At 38.6% G+C, this 27,301-nt stretch overlaps 1 protein-coding gene across 4 annotated transcripts in view; it reads right to left on the reverse strand.

Annotated features, from left to right (window-relative positions):
* Positions 1-27,301, reverse strand: part of NUDT14 (nudix hydrolase 14) — a 66,248-nt gene that overhangs the window by 13,201 nt on the left and 25,746 nt on the right. For 3 of the 4 annotated variants that reach the window (XM_076345595.1, XM_076345596.1, XM_076345598.1), the window contains 3 exons: positions 24,542-24,585; positions 6,680-6,744; positions 2,545-2,782 (listed from right to left, as the gene is read on the reverse strand). In XM_076345595.1, the coding sequence (XP_076201710.1) occupies positions 2,545-2,782; positions 6,680-6,744; positions 24,542-24,585 (347 nt within the window). Of the gene's footprint in view, positions 1-2,544; positions 2,783-6,679; positions 6,745-17,396; positions 17,432-24,541; positions 24,586-27,301 lie in introns of those variants that run through there. The other variant, XM_076345597.1, reaches the window with a different exon arrangement.

Here is a 27,301-nt window from a genome sequence, read left to right on the forward strand (position 1 = left end):
TGTTCAGGCAGCAATAACAAACAGCACAAATACAGACAGGAGGTGAATGACAGTGCAGTACTGCTGCAGAAAATAGTTTTGAGATAGGGGAGGCATTGTGGACCATAAGTCAACAACATAATGCCACTGCAAAAAAGGCAAACATCATACTACAGCATATAAACAAAATAATCTGACAAAATGAGACTAGAGAAATAATGCTTCCACTCTATCTGACAGTGGTAAAGCCCCTGCTAAAATGCTGTGCTCCACTTTGGAGCCTATGTTTTTAAGAAGTACGCAGACCAGATGGAGAGAAGGCAGAGGACAGCAGAAGGCATGATCAGACATCTAGAAAACATGGTCTAAAGAGAAAGCTTAAATCACCCAAGATAGTTTTGCATAGGCAAAAATAAAATAAAGGGGAGACCTGTTTAAACAAATATGTGGAAGGTGCAGAAGTACTTCATGTCCACTGGGAACAGGGTAGTAAGTCACAGGCTTGAAGTGAAAAAAGGGAAGTTTAGGCAAGACATGAGGAAAAACTTGCTCGAGGTACAGATAGTTAGACACTTCAGACAGAATGCTGAATGATCTGATGCACTGGAACAATAAATAATATAGAGCAATTATTACATGGATCACTGAGATGACAGATAAGACTAGAAGTGCATGATGTATTGTAATTATTAATGGGATGCATGTGCATTAATGTAACACTTTATGTCAGTGCTTTGTATTGACAGTCACAGCATGAAACAGCATAAACCATTTAGAAAAACCTGTTACACTTAGAAAAAGCCCTGAAATTCTTATATGTAATAGAGCCATTATGGAGAAAAACGTCCTTAGCAGACCATAGGGGAACCAATTACTTCCTGTCTTTGCATCAAATCCTCAAGGATCAGACAGGTATGCCAGTCTTTGGCTGAAGGAAGAACAGGACACTCCTAATAGGAAGACCGGGACATTTAGAATAAAATTCTAACACAGAGCACAGGAAGTCCAACAAAAGAAACTGTGAAGTACCATCTTTGAGGCTTCAACCTTTCATATTAGTCTAAAAAAGTAAATACTATACAGGTCCTTCTGACTTCGGCATGGATCTCCATGGGCAGAAAGCTGTGCCCACACAGACAAAGCAGGATTGGAGGATTAACATATTAAGTGTCCTTTGCATGGGATTCAACAGAGAAAACTCCAATTGCATACTCTCTTTGCAAGTCAGTGCAATTAAAAAAAAAAAAGCAACTGCAAGAACAACCACCTGTAAGATACAAAGACATTTATCAGCCAAAAAACATGCGGTGTTTTAGCCAGATATAAATTGTTAATGTCGAGTCAAACTTCTACACTGAAGCTACAAACTTCTACAGCTACAGAAATTATATTCTACTTTTCTTATTTTGTGTTTGTATACACCTACATACGTACATATACATATGTATATATCTGCATGCTATGGCCTGTCAGTGTCACCCAGCCTATGAAATTCTATAGACAGCTTTTGCTCATAAATCTAGCAGGCACTTTTTCTTTCAGTAGAACAAACCCTTAATCTATTTTCAAGGAGTTGTAAAAGACAGCTCCTGTGATTCACCCCCTCCCCTCAACAGAAGCACTGCTTGTTAATCCAGCAGGAAATAACATTTGCCAGGATTGACAGCTGTGGATTTGTATTCAATTCCCAAATTAAAAACCAATGACAGGGCCTAGTTCAATGGAGATGTCAAGCAAAATAAAGAAAGTAAAAAACCTGCTGCTTTCTCTGTAAAATACAAACACACGTACATTTTGGATAACAGTACTAAAAGCTGGGAAGGAGATATAATGGGGTTAAAGCTGTGTGCAAAGTTTCTCCTGAGGGTTTTTTGGGTTTTTTTCCCCCTCCAACAACTCACATGTTGTATTTTTCCTCTTACATATTAAGTTTTCCTCTTACTCCTAATATATGTTTTAAAACATGTTAAAATCTATTTCAGTAACTATTTAAAACCTGCAAAAAATACAATGTAAAAATTTTCACAGTCAAATCAGCAAAATCTTCATATACAACATTAATTATTGTCCAATTCAAAGGAGGCTTAATTACAGCCCAAATATTATGAAGAGATCTAATGGTACACATTCTCATGCTTCTGAAAAATTGTGTTAATGGTAAATCAGAGTCCATCTTGGGCAGCTTCTATTGTTAATCAGAATAGTAAGAATCAGAGATGGAAAATGCCTGACACAGTAAAGACTGGCTGTTCTCTAGTGCTGTAACAAACTGCTCTGAAGAGCCCAATGCAACTTTTCCCAGTTCTAATAGTCTTTGGAATAAATCACAATAGTATCATTCTTACTGGGAATTCAATCCCATAATTATGAGTTTATAATTCCTTAAGTCTCTGTAAATACTCCTCTCACTTGCTGAAAATTACACCTTTCATACACTTTCAGATGTCCATGTTCCTCCAACACAGTGCTTAAATAAGGGAACAGGGAACATTAATTTACATTCAAGCCACTTCAGCAATCTGTGAAACAACAAAATGCAAAGAGTTTTAACTTACTGCTATTTACCTGTAAGAAGTGATCCTCCTTAGGTCTGTAACAGGAACACGATAGCCACACTCTTCTAAGACTTCCTCACATGCAATTTCTTCTAAAGAAAGGTCTGGTTTGTCTACAATGCCAGCACAAAGTTCATAGGTCACTCCTACCACAGCAGGTAAGGGATCCTCTAGACAGGAGAAGTTCTCCTTGGCCTGATGTTGAAAGACTTGAGGATGATGCCTTTCTACTTCACACATGTAAACAGCTGAAAAAAAAACCCACAAAAGAAACAGGTGGGAAGTATGTGTTAGTTTATTCATATTAAATAGAAAAAAAGATGGTACACAAATTTTGTCTGGAAATTTATGACCATCAGAGTACTTGAGAGTAACAAGGAATTCAGCCATGTCATCTGTTAAAATTGGAACACTGAAATTGGAATTTTAGAGAACAAAGGTTCTCTTGCCATTTCTGTAAAATTATTCTTTAAACTTTATTTGTGCTTACATCATTTGGAATGAATTCATGCACACCTTAAAATAAATAAAAATTAAAAAAGGAAGCTAGTTCATCCAAGAAGTATAAGTCCCAGAAGCACCATACAGCTTCCATTTGTTGGGCAATGCGGATATCAGGATTTAACTTAAACTATGCAGTTATCTTACAGGAAAGTTGGGTTGCACGTTATGTACCATGTGCACAATGATGAGTCTTTCAGCCTGTCAACTCAGCTGTTATTTAGAAAGGGTATGAAAAGCATGTATGTTTGTTTGAAAAAAAAAACCAACCCTCTTTTGAACATATAGTTCCTTGCACAGATTCCTGTGTGGAGTCTGAAAAAGACTTTTTGAATTAATCTACAAACAGCTGCCACTGTAATGCACTCCTAAAGAAAGTGCAAATGCCAGATTTTAGTCCTTATTTAAGCAAAACCTCTCACCGATGTCAACAGAAATTTTGCCTGAGTGAGAACTGCAGGACTGGATGTTAACACACAAAGAATCACTACTGATAATTCCAATCATTGTAACTTTAGCTTATCGGTATAATCCCACCTGTTTCTTCTTTGAAATTTCCTCATGTCTATCCCTTTGCTTTTCATGAAAGGTTACCATGAGGGTGTTATAAAACACCCTGAAAAAAACTATTTTAAAATTTGAAATTATTTTTATTCATGCATGTTTCATATACACGTAACAGTTTTCAAATGAGCTTCTCTTTTATTTCCCATTCTAAATCTTACAGAACTGGAATATAAAAGAGCTCAAGTTTAATGGACAACTTTTCTTCCAGTTACTGGATTTAGCTTATTATTTCTTAAAACTGTGGTATACAACAAGGTCCCTAAAGAAATGTTATCACATAAAAATAAAGTACCACAGTGACTTCTCAAGCACTTGGTCTCTGGGGAACAGTCTATACCCCAGAAGTTTGTGCCTAGGCTCCTTCTATAAAGCTTCTTGCCTCAGAAGTGTAGTATAACAAGATCAGCACCTGAACGGGAGATGTCTAGATCAGCCCAAAAAGAAAGATGAAGTGCAGAAGTTTGCCCCAAAATTATCTTTCTCCAGAATTTAACAGTTTCAAAGCTGTTTGCAGTAGGTACGTCTAGGCCTTTGAGATTCAAATATTTAAGGAAAGGAGCTTCCATTTCTTAGTTGAAAAACATGACTAGAGCTCAGTTTTCTTTTTAAAATGCAGCAAGAAGGTGGCAAAAAAAATATTCCATGCAGAATCTGAAGCACAGATCCTTGAAGGGTGTCTATTGTCATTATTCCAAAAACTTCTAAAAGCTATGACAATTATCATAAATGACAACTACCTCCAGGATCTCTCTGAGATGAGCCAAATACTCTTAAGATTGTATTGCTTTTTCAATATTGACTTAGCTGTATCAGTAAATACAAAAAGGAACAATGCATATATCCCAGTAAAGGACTTGGGCACCAAAACAGGATGCAGGTAAGAGTGTGGGTACAGAAATATGAAACTCTGATTAAAGTAACTCTCTGTTACAAGTCTCTTGAATCCCTGAAACCCATCCTGTCATTCCGGCAGGCACCTGCCGTTCTCCTTCTCCCTCAGCACAACTGGGCTCCACGTAGATCAAAACCTACATTCCCAAAAGGACCCAATCCAGCAGTCCTCTTCAGAGCAAAGCCAACACTCAAAGCACACTAACAGCTTTTCTCTGCAGATAAGGAAGAAAAGAAGCGGTACCAGCCACTTCTGTAAGAGTCCAAAAATTAGAGCATTGACCAAGGAATCACAGTATAAATTCGTTATCAGCAGGCTTAGAAAGGTTCAAACTCAATTTATCTCTCATAGATAAGCAAAGCCTAGAAAACCAAGCTGCCTGTTAATATCAGGGAACAGAGTGGTCAATGTGGTCAATTAACTACCAAAATGAGCATTGCCCGACACCTTGGCCAATCAGTCACGGGTGAGGAACTAATATGGAAACGACTGAGATACACGTGTAACTTTTTTCTCTCTGCTCTTTCCAAATGATTCATTCAAGTTGATCTAAGTCCACGGTACCCTGAGAAATAAGGTCCTGTCTGCCTCACCCCAGTTGTGTGCTCCTACCACCCCTCAAGCCAGCATGAACTCTTCCAGGCCAGTCAGATCAACTGTCTAATCCTCAAAATTATCTGTTTGCAGCCATGTTAAGACCTCTGCTGTGGCTGCATAAGGGGTGGTGCTGCCAAAGGGAACGGGGTGGGAATGTACGTAACAGGGAGGGATGACTGCCTTTATAAGTAGCACAGACTTCAATGGGAAACCCTGATCGGGACACTGCGCCCTAAGGAAAGGCAAGCACATATGTCAACCAGCACACGTGCAGGGGACGTGCCTGGTGAGTGAGCGGCAGCTGTTTGCTCACAAGTAATGAGCTATCACCTTCCTGGTGGTACCCTGATAGGAGCTAGCAATGAGAAAAGCCTCAGCCTTAATTTTTGCTTGTGGAACAGGCACCAAGGCAGACAATAACCATGGAATGGAAATATAATTATAGTGAAGTGAGTAATGTCAGGGCATGGTTGCGATCTGCTGAACTGAACTGCTATGGACTGACCACTGTCCCTAAGGCCAGGTTTCTGAGCAGCTCCAGCCTCTGGAACAGTTTAACTCCAAGAACGGTCTGGTCTTTTGAGGCAGATTTGACACTTCCATAATGAACGTGTCGCTGTTCAGTACATATATATATATATGCACATATATGAAGGCTTCTGCCTAAGATTGTCTCAAAGAGAGCAATAGCTATATGAGCGATTTTATTTGGCTGGCAAATAAAAGACATTGGCTTATTGATAGACAAATAAAAAAACACTTTCTCTGTATAATAGTCAATATAGTGCTTCATGAGAAGTATGCACTGTTGGTATAACAGTGCCGCACAATACTGAAGAGCCTGTCAATCACTGTTAGTAAGAAAGGACAACATGACACCACCCTTGAAAGTTTCCCATAAAGTCTACCAGGAACAGTCTTGAAATGGTCTCTTAGCAACAGTCAGTGAAATATCTTGTGATTTTTTTTTTTATTAACATGCAGAGAATATGGATTTAATTTTTAACTTCCAAAAAGTAAATATTGCTTTGAATTAAAATAACTGATACAAAAACTCAGAAAAAAAGACGTATATTAACCTAAATTCATAATTATAACTGGTAAAATGAAGCTATCCACGTATTGATGAAAAAGCATACAGCCCTAAATGTCCCTCATTCTAAATTCCCAAGTATACAACGCACAATAACATATTAAAGAAAAGTAATATTTGAGACCAAAAAATAAAAAAAGGAATTTTTTTCTGCACAGAAGCTGCCTACTAAATACTAGATAGGTCAAGAAGGAACTTGAAATAAAAGCAATCTATCGCATGATCATTGTAGAGCTCTTTGTAATTTCATCCAAAAGAGGACAATGACTAGCCCAAAAGCAGAATGTAAGGCTACCCTGATCATTCATTTCATCTATAATGGAAATTTCCCTGGTTAGAAATTCAGACCAACTGAAAAGGGTGGGCTATCATACAAAGAAACAGAATATAGAACAAAGATTTTATCACCACGGATGCACCAACTTTTAACTGCTAAACCCTTAAAAGCTTGCTTCGCTAGAGAGCAAAAGTAAATCTAAAAAAAAAGAGGATTACCTGGGCGGAACTGCTTCACCACAACAAAGCACTGCCGAGAAGTATTAAAGATCAGGATTGACACACTGCGGAGGAAGATAAAAAACAAAAGATCAATGCTTTATGAAGGATTAATGCAGAACTATTAAACTTACATCTTGTGAATTTAATTTTAACTACATAAATACATAGAAGATTTATTACTAAAGCCACAATGCAACAAGATCCTTGTCCAAAATCCATCAAGAGGGATAGATAATGGGTCGTGTTCCCAAAGCCCATGAGAATTTACCCAAAATTAAGTCACTTTTTTCTCCTGCCATGCAGACAAAGTAAGCCACCAATCAATTCCTTCTCCCCAACAGAAAAAAAAAAAGTCCAACTCTAGGAACGTTGCTACTAGATAGTAATAACAAGGAAAAAAATCATTAAAAATAAAAACATTTTCTTCCCTTATATCAGTCCCAGATTAGGATAATCTAACTCTTAGGCACAGTCTAGTCTCATTCAGAGCAGAGACTTCTCTATAAGCACAGAGCATCTCCTATCTGTGGCTACTTGCTGAGCTTGAGCCTTAAAACAGACACCATCCAAGTCCAATTTTGTACAAATTTAAACCAGAAGCAGTTTTAACTGTTACCACATTCAGTAGTTTGAAAGTCACATATTAATCTTTCCCCCATCCTCTTTGGTTGTTTGAAATACATGTCATAAGGAAACCTGTCAGGCTGAGTATTTGGAGATGCTCTAAAAGTGTGGAGTACTGATGTTCCCTGCTCTCTTTTTCACTTAAATTACTCTCAGATTTTACTAGGTAAAAAAAATGCAGACAAAAGTCTCTCTCCTTAGTCAGTAGCCCATTAAACAAGTGTATATTTTGCTCATTACCATGGTAGCATTCTCTCATTTGTTATGCCTCACTGTATGCAATTGGAAAGTTAATTCATTATTCTATGAATTCTACAATAGATTAGACTAACAATGGCATATTTGCAGAGTTGAGTCAAACTTTCAACTTTCCTTGTAAAAGAGCTGTATGTTTATTTTCACCATTTGATTTAATAATGAAGTCTCAGGCTGCCAGAGAAACTGCTATTTGATGATTATTAAAAATAATGTTTATGTTTATTATAATAATATATTAAAACCAAAACAGAAGGGAGAAGTCCAGATGTTAACATTTATATTCATGGTTGCTATTCTCAAAGATCCATACTGCATATTGATGGCTTCCTGCCCCAGGAGATGTCATTTGCAGGCAATTTTAAAGCAAAGGGGTTTAGCCTTCAGAGAGGCTGGAGGAGAACAGTCGCTCTGTTTACTGGCACGGGGGTTCTTTCTGACCTAACACCAGAATAACTGGGAGTTACGGTGTAGGTTGCTAGAAGAGATGAAGTTAAACCACAGCCTGCAATGTTTTTAAGTTTACTTAAGTATTATTCTTTGATTTTTTTTTTGCTTTGCATGACTGTTCCTCTCCCCAAAGCAGTACTGTCTGAGGGTAGACATTGCGCTAAATAAAAGGGGAAAAGGAATTACTGCTACCGAACCTTTGCTTTTTGTCCATGGGTCTAAGGATGTGCGCTGCCTGAAATTGGAGACAGCAGCAGTCTGACGCTCAGGTTAAAGAGAAGAGTAGAGATTTCCTGAAGCATATGGTTGCCCTTTACCTTTCTTTACATCCACCACCCCAGGCCCAATCTTTCACTTGGCTTGCCTTCTTCAGCACATCTCATTAAATAACTCATACCAACTCATTAAAAATGTCTCAGCTATTAGACATTATTTTTTCCTAAGAGTCAATCACTTGTGATTTTTATGGAACAGATGGGAAAATTAAAAACAATCTGTCAGAATTAAGGAACAAGATCAAATTAAGCTGGAAAGGAGTAGCAGCAAGTTATTACAATTGTCTGCTTCTCACACCATCTTGAGATGAGAGGGTACAGAAATGGCACAAATCTGTAGAACTTTCTATTTAATTACTTCTAATTTTCTGAGAGACTGACAAACAATTTTGAACATAAATTTACATTTTTTAACAAACCACAACACATAAGTTCTAATATTTCTTGTCAGAGTAGGAGAGTCATGGAGTAGAAAGTTCAGAATTACACCTTCTTAGGAGGAGCGTGATATTACGAATCCCGTTTGGTATTTCTTATTCCACAAGAAACCATATAACATGAAATATTTCCACAGGTCACTAGGTCTGTAACTTCTGAAAACCCATTTGAAGCTGCATTCAGGACAGTTATTTGAGTATTACAGAAAGTTAGGGCAAGACTGTTCAATTCATCTAAGTGGAGGATCTTCTGAGCCACTGCTTTCAATGGGTTTCCTTATTGCTGCAACGACCCAAATATCTAGGTTCAGCTGTTTGGTCTGGCCTATAAGATAAGGAAAGTATTTATCTTCTGGAGTTTTAAATCATCATACAGAGAATTCACTACAACATTATTTCGAGATTACTATTTTTACAGATGATACAGGCTACCAAAAAGTACTACTACAAAAACAGACTTGCAAATACATCTTTCACTGGTATCATACCACAGGATATTACAAGGGTATTTGATGTTTCAAGGCAATTCCCTTTAAAATATTACAACCAATCCTATTTTAGAACATTATATATGCATCTATAAGCTTTAAAGTGATCAATAAAGAGTAAACATATAAAATAAAAAATTAAAACATTCACAATGACTTTTGGGAACATCTCCACAAATAAAAGATACAAAAGATAAACAAAGCCCAAGCTGTATGTTATCAGAGAAAAATCACACAGAACCACTAGAAGAGAAAAAAAAAGCCCAGCCAAATTTCCTAAAAAAGGCAGGAATCCTAGACAAGAATTTAATCTGAAACGGACATCAAAGGTCCTAACCTAGCAACAGGCTTCATGTGCCCATGTCCCAAAGAGGAGCACAAGACCACTTTTTTGTTATTTTTTACGAAGGAGAAGAATACTCAGATGTAAAAGGATCATGATGGATCCAAAACTTGCCTCCATACTTTAAAAACAAGCTATAACACATCTGCACAAATGAAACACTGTCTCAGCTTAGACCTGCCAAGCTTTTCATTTTGGGTGGCAGATTATTGCTTTTTACCATATTCCGCAGTTGTACATCTTTGCTGGCTATTCCTCCAGTAGCTGACACTCAGGGAAATTGCTGGTGTAAAAGGAGAGGTCATTAATGCAAACGCAATGCCACTGAGCCACAGACCTGCACCCGGGACTCAACGAGCACACAGCACAACTGCTGCACGCAGGTATCACGTTCAGTACCTGCCACTGCCAGTGGACATGCCACTTCTGTAAGCAAGAGGGGGCTGAGAAGAAAACTCTTTGAAATGTGCTCTATGTGTTGTTCAGGAGCTATGATTTGCTTCTGTAAGACATAGATCACCTTGGACCAATGAAGGAGACGTGGCTCCTTCGCACTGCATCTTTAGGATGATTATTAAAAATAATGTTAATGTTAATAATAATGTTAATAGCCACACCATCTTGCACAGGTGGCTGTTTTAGGAACTACAACCGAACAGAAAGACAACATATTAAGAGATGACACAGGTTTATACAGTGTCTTCCAGGGCTGGTGAAGACCACAGGGCTGCTCAGCTTTCAGCCCAACCCCTCCTCGGCTTCCCCTTGCAGTAGCTCCTGCTCACTTTATACATAAAATAAATCACTACTCCAACTACAGGAGACTTTTTCCCAAAGAAAGCAGGCATGTAAACAGGTTACTGGGCAATAATGTAGGATACTGTTCTTTCTATAAATATAAGAACAATTAGGGTAGCCTTAAAATATTTTAAGAAAGAAGTACCTAAAATGTCAGCAGGACATATCTACACAGACCAGCTAACCTGTACATGAGCTTTTCCTGTACTCAAGTTTGCAGTTCAAGTGTGCCTGGTCTTGGTATCTAACACAATGTTTTCTTAAAGGGATTCTAACTAAGAGATGAGCCTAGGGGTAGCATGCCAGTGCCAGGGGTGAAATCGATATCCCAGCTCAAGTGCATCTACACCAATGCACGCAGCATGGACAGCAAACAGGAGGAGCTGGAAGCCATTGTGCAGCGGGAGAGATATGACTTAGTCGCCATCACAGAAACATGGTGGGGTGATTCCCACGATTGGAGTGCTGCAGTGGATGGCTATAAACTCTTCAGAAGGGACAGGAGAGGAAGGAGAGGCAGTGGGGTGGCCCTGTATGTTAGGGAGTGTTTCGATTGTCTAGAGCTCAACGGTTGTGATGATGGTACAGTTGAGTGTTTATGGGTAAGGATGAGGGGGAAGGCCAACAAGGCAGATATCCTGCTGGGAGTCTGTCATAGACCACCCAACCAGGATGAAGGGGCGGATGAAGCGTTCTACAAGCGGCTGGCAGAAGTCTCTCAATCGCTAACCCTTGTTCTCATGGGGGACTTCAACTTCCCGGACATCTGCTGGAAATACCACACAGCAGAGAGGAAACAGTCTAGGAGGTTCCTGGAGTGTGTGGAAGACAACTTCCTGACACAGCTGGTAAGGGAGCCTACCAAGGGAAGTGCCTCGCTCGACCTGCTGTTTACAAACAGAGAAGGACTGGTGGGAGATGTGTTGGTTGGAGGCCGTCTTGGGTTTAGCGACCATGAAATGGTAAAATTCTCAATTCTTGGTGAAGTAAGGAGGGGGGCCAGCAAAACCGCAACCATGGACTTCCAGAGGGCGGACTTTGGCCTGTTCAGGACGCTGGTTGAGAGAGTCCCTTGGGAGACGGTCCTGAAGGGCAAAGGGGTCCAGGAAGGCTGGACGTTCTTCAAGAAGGAAGCCTTAAAGGCACAGGAGCAGGCTGTCCCTGTACGCCGTAAGAAGAATGGGCGGGGAAGACAACCGGCCTGGCTGAACGGGGAGCTCTTGCTGGGACTCAGGAAAAAAAGGAGAGTTTACCACTTGTGGAAGAAGGGGCAGGCGACTCAAGAAGAGTACAGGGATCTCGTTAGGTCATGCAGAGAGGAAATGAGAAAGGCAAAAGCCCAGCTAGAACGCAATCTGGCCGCTGTCGTTAGAGACAACAAAAAAAGTTTTTACAAATATATTAATGACAAGAAGAGAGCCAAGGAGAATCTCCATCCTTTATTGGATGCGGGGGGGAACATTGTCACCGAGGATGAGGAAAAGGCTGAGGTACTCAATGCCTTCTTTGCCTCAGTCTTTAACAGGCAGACCAGTTATCCTCAGGGTACTCGGCCCCCCGAGCTGGAAGACAGGGATGGCGAGCAGGATGAACCCCCCATAATCCAAGAGGAAGCAGTCAATGACCTGCTACGCCACCTGGACACTCACAAGTCTATGGGGCCGGATGGGATCCACCCAAGAGTGCTGAGGGAGCTGGCAGAGGAGCTCGCCAAGCCACTCTCCATCATTTATCAGCAGTCCTGGTTAACGGGGGAGGTCCCAGACGACTGGAGCCTTGCCAATGTGACGCCCATCTACAAGAAGGGCCGGAAGGAGGATCTGGGGAACTACAGGCCTGTCAGCCTGACCTCGGTGCCGGGGAAGATTATGGAGCGGTTCATCTTGAGGGTGCTCACAAGGCATGTGCGGGACAACCAGGGGATCAGGCCCAGCCAGCACGGGTTCATGAGAGGCAGGTCCTGCTTGACCAACCTGATCTCCTTCTATGACCAGGTGACCCGCCTAGTGGATGAGGGAAAGGCTGTGGATGTGGTCTACCTGGACTTCAGCAAGGCCTTTGACACCGTCTCCCACAGCATTCTCCTAGAGAAGCTGGCAGCTCACAGCTTAGACAGGTGTACTCTGCGCTGGATAAGAAACTGGCTGGATGGCCGGGCCCAGAGAGTTGTGGTGAATGGAGTTCCATCCAGTTGGCGGCCGGTCATGAGCGGTGTTCCCCAGGACTCAGTTTTGGGGCCGGTCTTGTTCAATATCTTTATCAATGATCTGGATGAGAGGATCGAGTGCTCCCTCAGCAAGTTTGCAGATGACACCAAGTTGGGCGGGAGTGTTGATCTGCTCGAGGGTAGGAAGGCTCTGCAGAGCGACCTGGACAGGCTGGATCGATGGGCCCAGGCCAACTGTATGAGGTTCAACAAGGCCAAGTGCCGGGTCCTGCACTTTGGCCGCAACAACCCCATGCAGCGCTACAGGCTTGGGGAAGAGTGGCTGGAAAGCTGCCTGGCGGAAAAGGACCTGGGGGTGCTGGTTGACAGCCGGCTGAACATGAGCCAGCAGTGTGCCCAGGCGGCCAAGAAGGCCAATGGCATCCTGGCCTGTATCAGAAATAGTGTGGCCAGCAGGAGTAGGGAAGTGATCGTGCCCCTGTACTCGGCACTGGTGAGGCCGCACCTCGAATACTGTGTTCAGTTTTGGGCCCCTCACTACAAGAAGGACGTCGAGGTGCTGGAGCGTGTCCAGAGAAGGGCAACGAAGCTGGTGAAGGGTCTGGAGAACAAGTCTTCTGAGGAGCGGCTGAGGGAACTGGGGTTGTTTAGCCTGGAGAAAAGGAGGCTGAGGGGAGACCTCATCGCTCTCTACAACTCCCTGAAAGGAGGTTGTAGCGAGGTGGGGGTCGGTCTCTTCTCCCAAGTAACAAGCGATAGGACGAGAGGAAATGGCCTCAAGTTGTGCCAGGGGAGGTTTAGATTGGACATGAGGAAAAATTTCTTCACTGAAAGAGTGGTTAAACATTGGAACAGGCTGCCCAGGGAAGTGGTGGAGTCCCCATCCCTGGAAGTATTTAAAAGACGTGTAGATGAGGCGCTTAGGGACATGGTTTAGTGGACATGGTGGTGTTGGGTCGATGGTTGGACTCGATGATCTTAGAGGTCTTTTCCAACCTTAATGATTCTATGATTCTATTCAGTCAAGGATCCACATAGCATTTAACCATTTAAACTTCAAAGAAAACCCCGCCTGAAATAGGTAAGTATTAGGATTCTCTGATGGATATTTGGCTTCCCTAAAATGTCTAAGTCAATGTACAGAAATTACATACAACTGACCCATGGACATCTGCAACACAGGAGTCCAGAATCTTAATTCCTTCTCCACCTTTAAGACTCTCATTGAAAGAGAAGATATCCACCTGAATACAACCTTTACAGTTCCAAACACCTCTTACAGGAGTTCAGAAAGTGACTCCATTGTGTGCCATTGGTCTAGAAAACTATTTCCAATTTTTTTCCTTCCCCCAACTCAGAGTACAGCTCTATATTTACTGAACTCATGGTAACATGCTTTATGACATTCCGGCAGAGCAGGCATTTACATAGAAATACTACAACTTCACACACTCAAACCTGAGAAAGGAAGGTGGTGTTTCTAGGAACAATGTAAAAACCGCAGTATTTGACCACAACAGTTACGAGGTAGGGGACAGATGAAAACTGACATCCTGTTAAAATGTGCACACGCATATGGACAGACGGAAAGTTAATTCTTTTGAAATACATCCTAGCAATTAAGATCAGCAAATGAACTTTGCCAAAGCTACAAGAACATGTACTTCTAGAGCTCCCATACTTGAAGGAAGGTTTTGGGGGGTGGGGGTTAGGGGTTTGGGGCTTTTTTTTGTGCTGTTTTTTTTTGTCTGAGGTTTTTTTTTTGCTTTTTATTGGTTTTTTTTAGGTAGAAATGTAATTTCACCTTGTAGTCATCGGTTTGGTAATCTTCTGTTTTGATGATTTGTCAGTTGTTGACCTGGGCTACAGTTAATCCACAAGCAACTGCTAACATTTACTGATTGCTTTTCATGAGACAAACTTTTAAAATCCCTTAATAAATAAAGATTGATTCAGCTTTTCATTATTCTTAGATGTGCCCTTAATGCATACTTTACAAATGTGAATTTGCAAAACTAAAAAATAATTTTAAAAAAATCACAGTATAGTAATAGCAAAGAAAAGGACAAGATTCTCTTGTGTTTCTGTGAATGAAATAAGACTCTCAAGGCTGGAGATGAGGATTTTTAAAGATAATCTTGTACTAATACTATAGCATGCTAAGTAATTGATGAGGCAATACGGGCAAAGAAACTGACCTTTCTTTAATCATTGTAAGAGCAACTCAGGATCTCCTTGTGTCTAGCATGGCACACACAAATTGTGATCAGAATTGAATAATGGAAGATAAAGCTTCTAAAAAAAGACTGATGTTAACATTGAAAGCCAGGGCTTCCCAGCTATTAACCTCAGCCACTTCCACCTACTTTTAAAGGCTAAAAATTAGCTCAAAATTAGTTGAAAGTCTGTAATATTGTTTGTGCTGCTTACAAACAATAATCTCAGCTCCATAGTGGACACTTTAGGAAGTAATGTTATTTGATTTTAAAAAACCGCAACAAACAAACCAAAACAAAACACCAAAACCCCCGCAACACTGTCAGAGCCTGCAGTAATTCAGTTACCATTCTCAAAGAAGTCAATGAAAAAAGAATGGCAGATTCCAAAAAAGAAACACAAAAATGGCATTCAGGAATAAAAGCAAGTAACTGATTTAACCAGTCCCCTTGACTCTCAACAAATATTTAGTATCAAAAATCCCTTTGATACAATCAGAAGAAAATAATCAAACGTAGTGTGCAACCACGGGAAGTATTTAGAGATGTATTCATCTCAGCTGGAGAGCATGTGAATATAAAACATACATGGAATATTTTTGCCTATGTATCTCATAAGGGAGAAAATTATCAAGACTTATGAATCATACTGGAAGGAAAGTTAGTAAGAAAATAAATAAATCATTTAGAAGTCCTCTAATTATTTTAGCTTTAAAGTATAATTTGTTTTCTTGAAGTTATATGAATTTGGCTTGCTTTGTTCATACAGTGTTGACAAATTGATCTTTCATCTTGTTTTCTGTGTCAAGACTATAATTCCATGTAGTCTTTTTAAAATACTATGTTTGCAAAACACCCCAGAACAGGATTAAAGCATGTTAATGAGTAAGTGTCCTTTTCTTGTCCAAATCAGAAATGACTGCACTTTCAATTTTAAAGTGATAATCAAAAAACCCACAAACTTGTTTGAGAGCTAACAATCAAAAGTAATTATTTGGGAGGATTCATCCTTCAGGAGGGCCTACTTCATCTGAAGTTGTTTCAAAATTATTTTTGGTGACCATGAGAAAGAATTGCATGTAGCCCTTGTGTTACAGCTGTATTCAAATTCACCATCAATTTCACAGTTGGACATGTCCCTGAAAACTTCTAATGTGGTATCTAAAGTGCTGTCTTCTTCCTTTTATCAGAGCAGCACCTAGTACTTTAAGCCAGAGAAAACAGTCCCTTCATTTTCAGAACAGACGTGTAATAAAGCTGTACCCTTTGATTATTCTCCAGTGCAATTCCTATAGTTTCCCAGAGCTTTAAGTATAATGCAGATAGTCCTGAGATTAAATGTGTGTGCTTGCACAATCTTTACTGGTTCATTTAAGTCTTCCTTCAAAGCATTTTACATTTTTCAAAGGCCAACACCAATCCAATTGGCTGCTTAAAATGCAGCCTATTACAAAAGCAAAGCTATAAGCTCCTGACAAAAACATTCAGCCTTTCATACTAATCACAGATAAAGTGGATTTGGCAAAAGGTAATTAGAGACATCTAGAAGACTTCTGTATTCTGATGAAATTTGAATGCTTTCTCCAATACAACTTAAGTATTTAATACTAAGTAAAACCAGAATAAAGTGGTGAGGCACATATGCTTAAGAAAATAAATATTACTTTGGAAAAAATCAAAAGGAAGATTGGTTTCAGTAAACTGAACTGCAGTAGGAAGTTGTTCATGACACCATAAAACAGGAAGCATATGTTTGGTTAATCATCAGACCGGTGGAAGAATGAATTAAGAAGTGCTAACAAATCCATATACATGCACTTTTAAAACATGATCTCTATCTACTTGTAAAGTAGTAATCTGTACCCAGCAGAGAATATGATGCAGAACAACTTATTTGGAATAAACAATCCTCCCAGCACCCTATTTTCATATAACAAAGGAAAAAATAGAAAGTAAATTCAACTGCAAAATAAATGAGACATCAAAGCACATTGCTCTCAATAACATTCTTTACGTGTCATATCTTGGCCCGTATCCCAGGATACCCTTGGAAATGACACATTGCATCTCAATGGGATTCTTTCAACAAAATATTTTAATAAATAAATTCAGGTTTTAGTCTAACTTATTTGATTAAATAAAGCTCTGTGGGCATTATGTGCAACAGATGTCAGAGCCTGACGGGCTTTTGTTCCAATTCCTAATTATTTGTGAAACTGCCGTTTATGAATGCTATCACATAATAAGACCAATAAATAATCCATCTAAAAGGCATAAGTATGACTCCATTCTGAAATGGCAAAAATCAAAGTTTTAAAACAATATCAGGTTTCAAGGACAGTTCACAAAATAAAAAGCTCGAGTGTTCTGCCCTAGCTAAATTAAAGGACAAACCAGCAACTTTGTTTCTTACCTACCAAAACCCAAATATGAAGTAAATAACACAATCTTTTGCCAGACTATACGTTTATATAGTCTCACCACCATTAGTGAGAAACAGACTAAGAAAGTCAGTTCTTCACAATTTACCTAATTTCCCCATTTTGAGAATAATGGTTTCAATAGTTTCCTCTTTTCCAAGAGATATTTTCAGATAAAATTCTAAAAATACAGGCACTCAGATGACAGAACATTTCCTAGCTTTCATAAGATTATTTTTACCGATCCCAAATGCAGGCCATGACCATGCTGTTGTCTCTAGACCGTGTAAAACTTTGGCACTCTTCAGACAGAACAGGTTTAATTCAAAACCACCTGGAAGCAGAGGGAAGACTCGTCTTGATTTCAGTGACTATAAGAGAATTAAAAATACCCACTTATTTTGCATATTATTGTAAATACTAAAAATGAAATTCCTAAAAAAATACCCACTTATTTTGCATATTATTGTAAATACTAAAAATGAAATTCCTAAATTTGTAAAAACAAGATGCCTCTAATCTGGCTACCAGAAACCTGTATTTAGAAATTTATGACTAATCAGCCGAAACTCCTGTGTACTTGCTTAGTTTTAAGAATTTTTATGGATTCTGTTCTTAAAATTAGGCAAACATTTAACTTCCCAATGAAGCAATGCCCTCAATAAAGTTTTTATTGCCATTTTACCCTATTTCAATGATACAGCAGAGAAGCACCATATATGCTATATGGTGCTTTCATATCACATATTTAAAAAGGTGAAATGAGAATCTGAAAATTTGGCTTTTGATTTTGTGTTTTTCTCTGATAACTTTACAGCATCAAATTCATTTATTTTTGCCTCATTGCTATGATTTTATTTAGATCCTAAGGTAACAACATAGTAAGACATCTTAAAAGACAGTAAATACGCCTGCAGAATTCCTGGCACATAAGCAGAGGATCTGTCAATTCTTCGCTTAAAAAAACCCCCAAAACGAAAAACAAAAAAACACAAGCATTAAGTGCATTTTATTTGCAAATATCATATGCAAACGAATCGTGTAATTACTTGGGTTGAAGGAAACTAATAGGCTACTACATTTTTTCCTTCTAATAGCAGGAAAAATATCATTATCCTGATAGCATCCTTGATAGACAGATATCAAGTCTAGACCTGAGTGTTTTCAATGACAGTGATTACAAAACATGGTTTCCTAGATTGTCTTATTGCCTATTGGTAAAAACGGTTTCTTAGTGTTCAATTTAAAAAATACTTTCCACATCAGACGCTATTTCTTGTTCTGTCATTGATTACTGATGAAATTAAAATGATTCTGGCCTGCTTTATAACATTCCTTTACATTTTTGTGATAAGTAGTAATTTTTCTCCTCAGTTGTGTTACCCTTTGCATGAACATGCCCAGCCATCATTACCTTCTCTCAGCTATTATTTCCCTAAACTTTTCATCATTTTTGTTGTTTGTTGAACTACGTCCAGTTTATTTTAAACACTGCGTTATCTTCTGCACTATCTTTGAAGATAATAATGAAAATTCCACACCATTGACACCCTGGAGGAGACATTACAAAGACAGACAAGGTTTACAGCACAACAGCACATCACTGCACATAAAAGGCACATGCCACCCAAGGAAGATTTTTTTTTACCTATAAAGATGTTAAAAAGCTGTATTTTACCCATTTTAAAGCTACTGTGATAATTCTTGCACAAAGGAAGCATCTGAGTTAAATTTCATGGTGTCTTATAATACACTAGGACATAAACCAGAAAAATACATGGAGGATTAAGTTCCCATAAAGCCCAAATGATCTGGCATATGAAATAGGAGAAGGAATTTAATCCACTCCTATAATGTGGTCAGGGCGCATGACTTCCACGCTGTCTCCATAGCTGCCTGCTACATCCACGGAGCCAGAATAGCAACCCCAGCTCCTCCAGGCCACTCGCGTGGCTCTAGCGACCCATCACCTGGCCGGCTCTCGTGGCCAGGGCCGGGGATGCAGCAGGCTCCCAGCGCAGCTGTTCGGCGGCAGCATTCCTCGCTCCCCCCTGCGCAGCCGTGCTCCCTGACTTCAGGGGCACGCAGATGCCAGCACTCGGCCAGGTAACTTCAGAGGACAGAGTGACCAGTTGAGTATATTCATCTTCCTGTTCTGAGTTATGTTCATTTTTAACTTGCCTCGAGAACCTCTTTCTGTTTACTCCCAGCGCTGGTACCTGTAGGAGACAACACGCCGCGGTGCAGGTTGCCTTGGTTTCCTTCACCCTGCAAACTCCCTCCTGATGGAAAACTACACTTTTCATTTTTCTTTGTAAAGCCTCTTTTCTGAGCAAACAGTTAAATTAAATTAGGAATTAATTTGTTTTAAATGTGAAATAAATTAATCTCTTTACTTAAAAGAAGCCAATCTTATAAGGCAGGAATATTATTTCCTCCTCCTTTTAGAGAGATAAGAAAAGACTTAGAAGTTTTTTCCGTTAAGAACTTTTAAGTCAGGAACTATTACTGAGGCACTGTGACATGTTTTTGTAGTTAAAACCACAGCATAACAAGGGTACAATGTGCATGCAGAGTTGTAAGGTTTTTGGTCCTAATGCCTTTTCCTTGTCACATGACGTTTTCAGGGTTAAGAGGAACTCACATAACAATCTTGCATGCAATTCAGTTTCCTCAACTTTTTTTTCTTTCAAATGTAGTGTACTTTACAGTGAATTTTTCATACTTTTAAATAGAGAAGTAGCCATAACTTTGCTTTATATCCATTCACAATGCAATTTGAAAGCTGTCCTTCTATTTGTCAACTAGCAAAAGGTACGGTTATGTTCCTGTTCTTGAACGTTATTACTCAAAGCACAAAAGCGAGCACATGACTGTACACTGACCTTCATCTGTTCCCAAATTATGTCTTTTAAAAGCCTTGAATCTGTTTAAGGGGAGTTGCTGAAACCTGAAACGAACTTGGTCTATTGCTTTATAAAGTAGATGAATGTAAAACTTAAGTATTACATTTCAGGCTCTTACTGTACTAAATATAGCAAAATTAGGATGAGGGAGAATATAGCTGGAACGTGAGTCTGGTTTTAGAGAATAATTTTTTGTTACAGGCATCAATGATTACTTTGTAATATTTGGTACGTTTCTAGTTCTGACAGAAAATCACCATAAATTTGCAGAAGGAAAATGTCCTTCTGATCAGGTTTTTATTTCTAAAAGCAGTGACCTTAAAAAAAAATTAACAACTCCTCCCCCCGCAAATCACACCACCACAAATTGCTAACTAGTTCTGATAGACCCAAGTCTTAAGAAGCATCTTGAAATACAACTTGCATTCAAATTTTCACTTCTTGCACTCTGCTTGGTTTTCGTAAGGATACGTTTAATAATGAGCAAACACATCAGCTGAGTATTCAGAGGAAAAGTAAACTTAATTAGAAAAGCAAACAGTGCATAAAATAGCTGCAGAAAGCATCTTTTGCTGTGTGTCACTGCCTAACACAACAGGCCAGAACTATGTAACACTTAGGAGCACCACCTCGATAAACTTGTTAAATAATTACAATTGAAAAGAGGTAATCAAGGATTTTTACTTTTCTTCATTCTGTTTTAGTAATCTTCACAGTTGTTTCTAACGATGTAATAAAACCTTGCAATGAGCTCTGATAATGTTCATCTGCATGTTTCAAAGAAAGATTAACTTCAATGTAACTCCGCAGGACAAGAACGATAGTAAACGCATTATTTCCCAATAGAAAAATGGCTTATAAGTTGACAGATTTCTTGACAAGTTTACAAATTTTTGACAGTTGTCAGATGGGAACTGTAACATTCATTAAGTATTTAATCTACTTATAAAATCATAGAAACCTTCAGGTTGTAAGAGACTTTTGGAGATCATCTGATCCAACCTCCTGCTCAAAATAGGACTAACTTCTAAGTTAGGTCTGATTTCTTGTCCAGTCAAGGTTTGAATTTCTCCAGGGATGGAGGTTCCTCAACCTGTCTGAGCAAAGTGTTCCAGGACTTAACTACTCTCCGTGAGTATGTCTTTGTGTCCTGGGTCTTCCTTCTGTTACAATTTGAACCCCAATATGGTAGGAAATGCTGCTGCTTTTGTCTATGCTGACACTCAATTGACTTTTGACAACACGGGTTTTGAAGGTTTGCCTTGGTAACAGTTTATTGTGTGGCCAGTAATAATTTTGCAAAAAGTATTTTTTTTTTCCTGTAACTGGCATAGGGATTGAGAGCAAGCAATTATATGTTCAGCAGAAATTACAAACTGAATAAAGCAGAGGTGACTCCAGGACTGATACCCTAGTTCTGAACAGTCTTGATCTTAAGAAAGCTCAGGAACCACACACTGTAGACTCAAGCCCACATCTGCAATAACTCAGAAGAAAAAAAGAAGAAGAAGAAAAAAGGAATATCTAATAAAAAATCTGCTATTTCAGCTTGTGCTAGTGTCACCCCAGCTTGCATATGGTTAAATGATCTTGACCTACTGCAATATATTGTGAGATTTTAAAGGGAGGTGACTCACACTTAAGGCAAATGAAATGACTACTGCAGTCCTCATGTTTTTGTCTTTGTATAATTTAATCAGCTGTTCATCCGAACAGTTGGAAAGGATAAATTTATACAAAAATAACTTAATCTCTCTTGCTAAATATTTTCCTGTATTAAGACTATATTCTGAATATCTGTTGAATATTGGCTTATATTAACCTCATTTGAAATGAGAAAGAACACTGGGGCCCCAAAGGAACCCAGCACACAAGCTCTCAGTTCACTGTCATACAGCAAAGAAGTCAGTCTTAAGCAAACATTTACTTATGCTGATGAAAGAGGATGACAGATAAAGACATGAGTTAGGCTCAATGTCTGTTTTTATATGATTAGCTCAGTATTTTTTTGTGTATCATTAGATTCATTATACATACCAATTATATGTATATATATAATATATACATATGTGTACTTTACAGATCTAGCAATATGTATGTACAATTTAGGTGAACAGCCCTTTTTAAAAAATTTGGAGCATTTAACATTGTTACAGCATTTTCAGAAGTAAAATAAGTTTTGAGTACTTTTGAAAAAGGGGTCTTAATGATAGAAAAGGGATCTTAATTCTGGAAAACACCTACAATCTTCCTGAAGAAGACATACCCGCTAGGAAATACTGACCAACAGGACGTGTGTCCCAGAAACCCCTCCTCTTCTTCAAGATTTTATCCTTCATTAAGAGTAATGAACCTCTAAGCATCCTCTAAGTATGTAGTCCTCTATACTCTTCAGCAACTAGACAACGTGACTTTTCCATATAACTAGCATCACAGCTGTCCTATTAAAGTACAGTAAAATGTAGGGCTTAATGCATTGTAAGGCATTTTGAACCTGACTGATCTATCTGATAATAATTGGCTTCATATTCACAAATAGAATTTATGTAAAACCATGGATTTCCTATACAGAAAGTTCACGTTATTACCTTTGGTGTCAGAAGTTGCATCGACTTTACTTGTGAAAGAGCGTTAGACATTCTACAGTTCAATAGTAGTCGCTAATAAGTTAGGATGGCAGCTGTTGTACATCTGAAGCTAACAAATGTTATGTGACCAGAGATGACTGGCATGACATGTGGCCGTAGTCTTTTCATACAGTTATGTTCTCAACTATTTTAAAAATGTCCACAAAAGTCCTTCAGAAATACTGTTCTCAAGAAGTTCATGGAAAACTGATCCTTTAATATTTACCCCACTCAGTTAGTTGCATATATTCACACGTTATCACAGAGCGATAATCTAAAGTTTAAACAAAAATAATAATACAAATTATTCATCTGGAAGTCATGTTCTCAGCACTGTGACTTGAGGCTGGATTCACTTGCTTGAAAGTACAGGGCATATATTAAATTTCCAGCAATCAATTATCATTTCAGCCTTTGTATCTGTGATCATAAATCCAGGCACATGCCCATATGGAGAGACAAAGTGCAAAGACAGAACTGTCTTCCAGGCAAATTCCAAAAGCATGTGTGAAGTTCAGTATCGAAATATCACTCCCTTTTCTGTCCTCATTCTCAAGCAGTATAGACATTTTTAATCTAGCTATTATTTTCCCAGTCTTTCTGGCACTTTTACCTTCACAACCTTTATATTGGTAAAAAGTGTTGCTATCACTTTCTGTCCATCCCAGGTACCTACCTACACACAAAAGACTCACTGTAAGGATTTAGAGGGTTCCAACAGAGAAGAATTTCCAAAAATGCAATTGATTTTACCTACTAATTTCACACACAAGAAGAATATATCTCAACATGGTTCTGGTTACAAGTCACAATTTCTTTTGCCATTAGTGTTTTGCTACATGTTTTACATTTAATAGATTTAGAAAAGCTTTTTCTAGGGAAACATTGTTACCTTTGCTTTTTATTTTTATCTTCTAGTACCTGAATTTTCAGTGACTAGATTAATATTTATACTTTAAAAAAGGACATATGAATATTTTAGTATTTAATAACTCTGAGACTGGGCCTGTTTCATATATACCCTATTTGTTACAATTTTGCATGAACTGATCTTTGAAGTCAGGAGTTAACTCCTTTTCTTCCCTGATCGGAGAAATACAATTGGAAAGACAGAACTAAGTTGCTGGCCATCCATTTCTTCCCGTGTGCTTAGGAGAGGTTTCAGGCATTTGTAAAGTTACTTGAATTAGGCTTTGCCTAAAACATCCTTATATAGCAGTAATGGAGAGGATTAAAATAAAAAAGTTAGCATAATACTAGGAATTACTCAAACATAAAACAGAATCTCTACCTTATTCCAAGTAATTGCCAGTGAAAAAAATCAAACAGTATGACCATAACTTTAGATTGCTTTTTAACAGTCTTTATATTAGGACAATTCCTGGAATTGTATATTCACAGGTGAGAGACTATGGTCACATACTTGGGACTAGACCATTTAATGGCACAAATAACAATAGGGTTAAGTATGTGGGGAGCAGAGTCCTTCCTTCAGGTGATATATTCACACTCAAAAAAGAAAGAGTCATACAATCCAAACTTTCAGTTCCATCTTCTATGTAATCATTAAAATGTACAATACATCATGTGCCAAAACTCTAACATTTGAAAAGTCAAGCGCAGACTAAACTTATGGAAAACATAATAAACCATGAGGAGATTTTAAAATTTCTGCTAATTCTGTCTAAAATAGTAGAGAACTATCTGCAAGTATTACACAAGAAGTGAGAATTGAAGAGGAAGTTGGAAGAGAAAGAAGTGACTCTACATCAATAAGATTTGACCAGTGGAAGAGAATACAGTATGAAAAACAACATAAAGACAAAAGGAAATAACGCGATTCCATCTGTTACCTGTCATGTGTCCTCATAAAATCCCAGAACTTCTTAGTGCCATTCTGGGGGGGAAAAAAAAAAAATCCATCAGTAAAGTTAATTCCAAGTGAAAACTGACTATAATGAAATTTAACAAAATTTTAACAGGCTTTTCTTTGAAAACTTGGTATAGCTGGTTTTATTTATGAGACCATTATTCTGGATTTTGACAGTAAGTGTTATAGACGCTGAGAATTGCCTTAGGACAGTTCAAAATCTTAGATCCATAATATTATGCTGACAGCTAACTTAAGACTGTGGTAGTCTTCGGGCCCAATTTTGGCCACAGTATCAACTTCAGATTCCCAATCTAATCATTCAGGTGCTAGGAAGCTATAAGCAGCTAAGTTTTAACCAGTAAAATAACTCATAGATCTAAGTTCTTCCATGTCCAGAAATGGTCTTATCTTAGGAGGACAGCTCAGCGCTTACCTCCTAACCAAACTCATTTGGCATCCAGGAACAAGACATCCTTCCCTCTAACCCCTTACAAGGCCCAACAGCTGTTACTCTGCACTGCTTGTGGTGGTGAGGATACTGTCAAACAGTAGGTGTGAAGTCACAGCACTCACCCAAGAACTGGGAGACTTAAAATGGATTCTATTCTCAAGTTGGGCCAATTTCTGTCCTCTGCTGTCTTAAAAAAATGATGCCCACCACAGCACAGCTGAAACCAATCCCTGAAAACAAGCATTCTTCCACAGTTACAGTGAACACGTACACACTTGCTTACATCTATATTCTATCTTCTATAATCACCTATATCAATTCATACACACCAGTTAACAGAGACACATATATAATTCTTCACCCTGCTTATTAGAAGTGTGAAGGTATTTTTCAGCTGAAATACAACTCAAGAGATTTCACTCCTAGGTCAGTTTTAAGTCTATATAAGGAATCACTATGCAACCAGAAGAAATTCTTTTGGTTGATACCTTTCTCTTATTAGCAAGGCAAAAACCAGACCTGCTGAAAACCTACATACCTAAAATACGCTTAATGTGAAAAGCAGCACAAGCTCTCTATTATAAAGTATGGTTAAATGGATGATCAAACCCTGAGCAACTGGTTAATGATTTAAAGCAGGTAAATGTGAGCAATGAAAGAAGAATCAAGTTCAGTTGGTGGGTAAAGGTGCCAACCAATATAGACAGGCCCTTCAGCTCTATTACAGATGTCATGGCTACCAAGTACACAACAGCTGGTGGGGATTAGATAACAAGCACTCTGGTTCAGAGATTAAGCTCCTGAGCTTTATGAGTTTACCAAGCTTTTTGGAAGAGTGACTGTTTGCTTGCTAGCTGGGTTTTCCTTCATTCCCACAACTCTAATTATAAACAGTTGTTCACCTCAAGAGAAACTCTAGTCTACTCTTCCATTGGTGTCTGCACATACCTTCTGTTAGCACTGACAGGAATCAAACGCGTGCATTAGAAGAGAAGCCCTGTCATTGTTTAAATGCAATATAATGTTGAAAGAGAAATAAAGACAGCAAATTCTCAGTGTGAACTGAAATATTAAAGCCGTTGTTTATCAAGCTGAGTGTATATCCAATCCGTTCCACCTGGTGAGAGGTAGAGGAACAACTTTGAAAGGACTATGACACAACACATAGTTGTAACACTTGAACTTAATAGCATAGGCTATGTTGTGTGGTAAGATAGTTTAAGGTATTAAATGTGTAAGGTCCACTCAATCCTTTCGTAGGTTTATTTCTACCTGTAAGACATGTATTTGTGGGATTTTCTCTCGTTTGCAGATTGCTGTGCCATTTTCTATTTGACATGAGTGAGTTGGGAAACTGTGGACCAAGGATAATGTCTTCTGCATGTACCTTCATATTGATACTTCAGTTTCAACCTTCCCCTGCCCCAAATGGTAAGATGTGCTACCATCATCCATTCTCCCTTTGTAGTGTCCACTTGGGAGAAATGCAGGTGTCCAGCTGATGGAGAAGACAAAAAAAGCCCGAATCAAGGCTCTCCTTGCATTAATTTAGGCTATTAGTCCTATGATACCACTTCCTAATGTATGATCCCAGCAACAATCTTCCTGGCTCTTTCCTCCATTTTGCAAATTATAGAACCTGATTGCTTTGGAGCACTTAGGAAAGGGTTTCAAATAGCTGAGGAAAATTACACCCTAGAGAATGATCCTCATCCAGATGGGATCCATCAGATTTGAATGACCTCTTCTCAAGGATGAGCCCCATTAGCATTAACAGGATCTACCTCACAGACATGCACATAATTTTTAACAGAAAGTAAAAGAAGGAACTTAGTACCTAAAAAGAAATTAATCAGAAAATAAAATCTATATTTTCTATTTTCTAAGTGGCTGGACAGTACATAAAGCACTTTCTCTACAACATGATTTGATTAGTTTAAGAGCCAAATTCAAAACCAGCCACAGGCTAAATTAATTTGACTCTGTCCATTCAAGATGTTGGTTATCATCATACACTCTAACTGGACAATGTTTGTTAAGCTATTTTCTGCCTATATTTGAATAAAAAATTATTTCATATGATCAACCTGCACCTGTCCAAATAAATAAATCAATAAACAAATGAAACATTCCAACATCTCATTGTTTACAGTGGCAGAAACTCAAATGAGCCCCATTCATGCCTTATTGTCCAAGTCAAATGTAATTTGAACCCAACCGTATGGAGTTGAGTTTCTATTGTACCCAATGCGTGGTTCTTTCCTAACAGACTAGTATGAAGGTTGCTAA

Source organism: Aptenodytes patagonicus, chromosome 7 (genome assembly GCF_965638725.1).
Source record: "Aptenodytes patagonicus chromosome 7, bAptPat1.pri.cur, whole genome shotgun sequence".
NCBI lineage: Eukaryota > Metazoa > Chordata > Aves > Sphenisciformes > Spheniscidae > Aptenodytes > Aptenodytes patagonicus.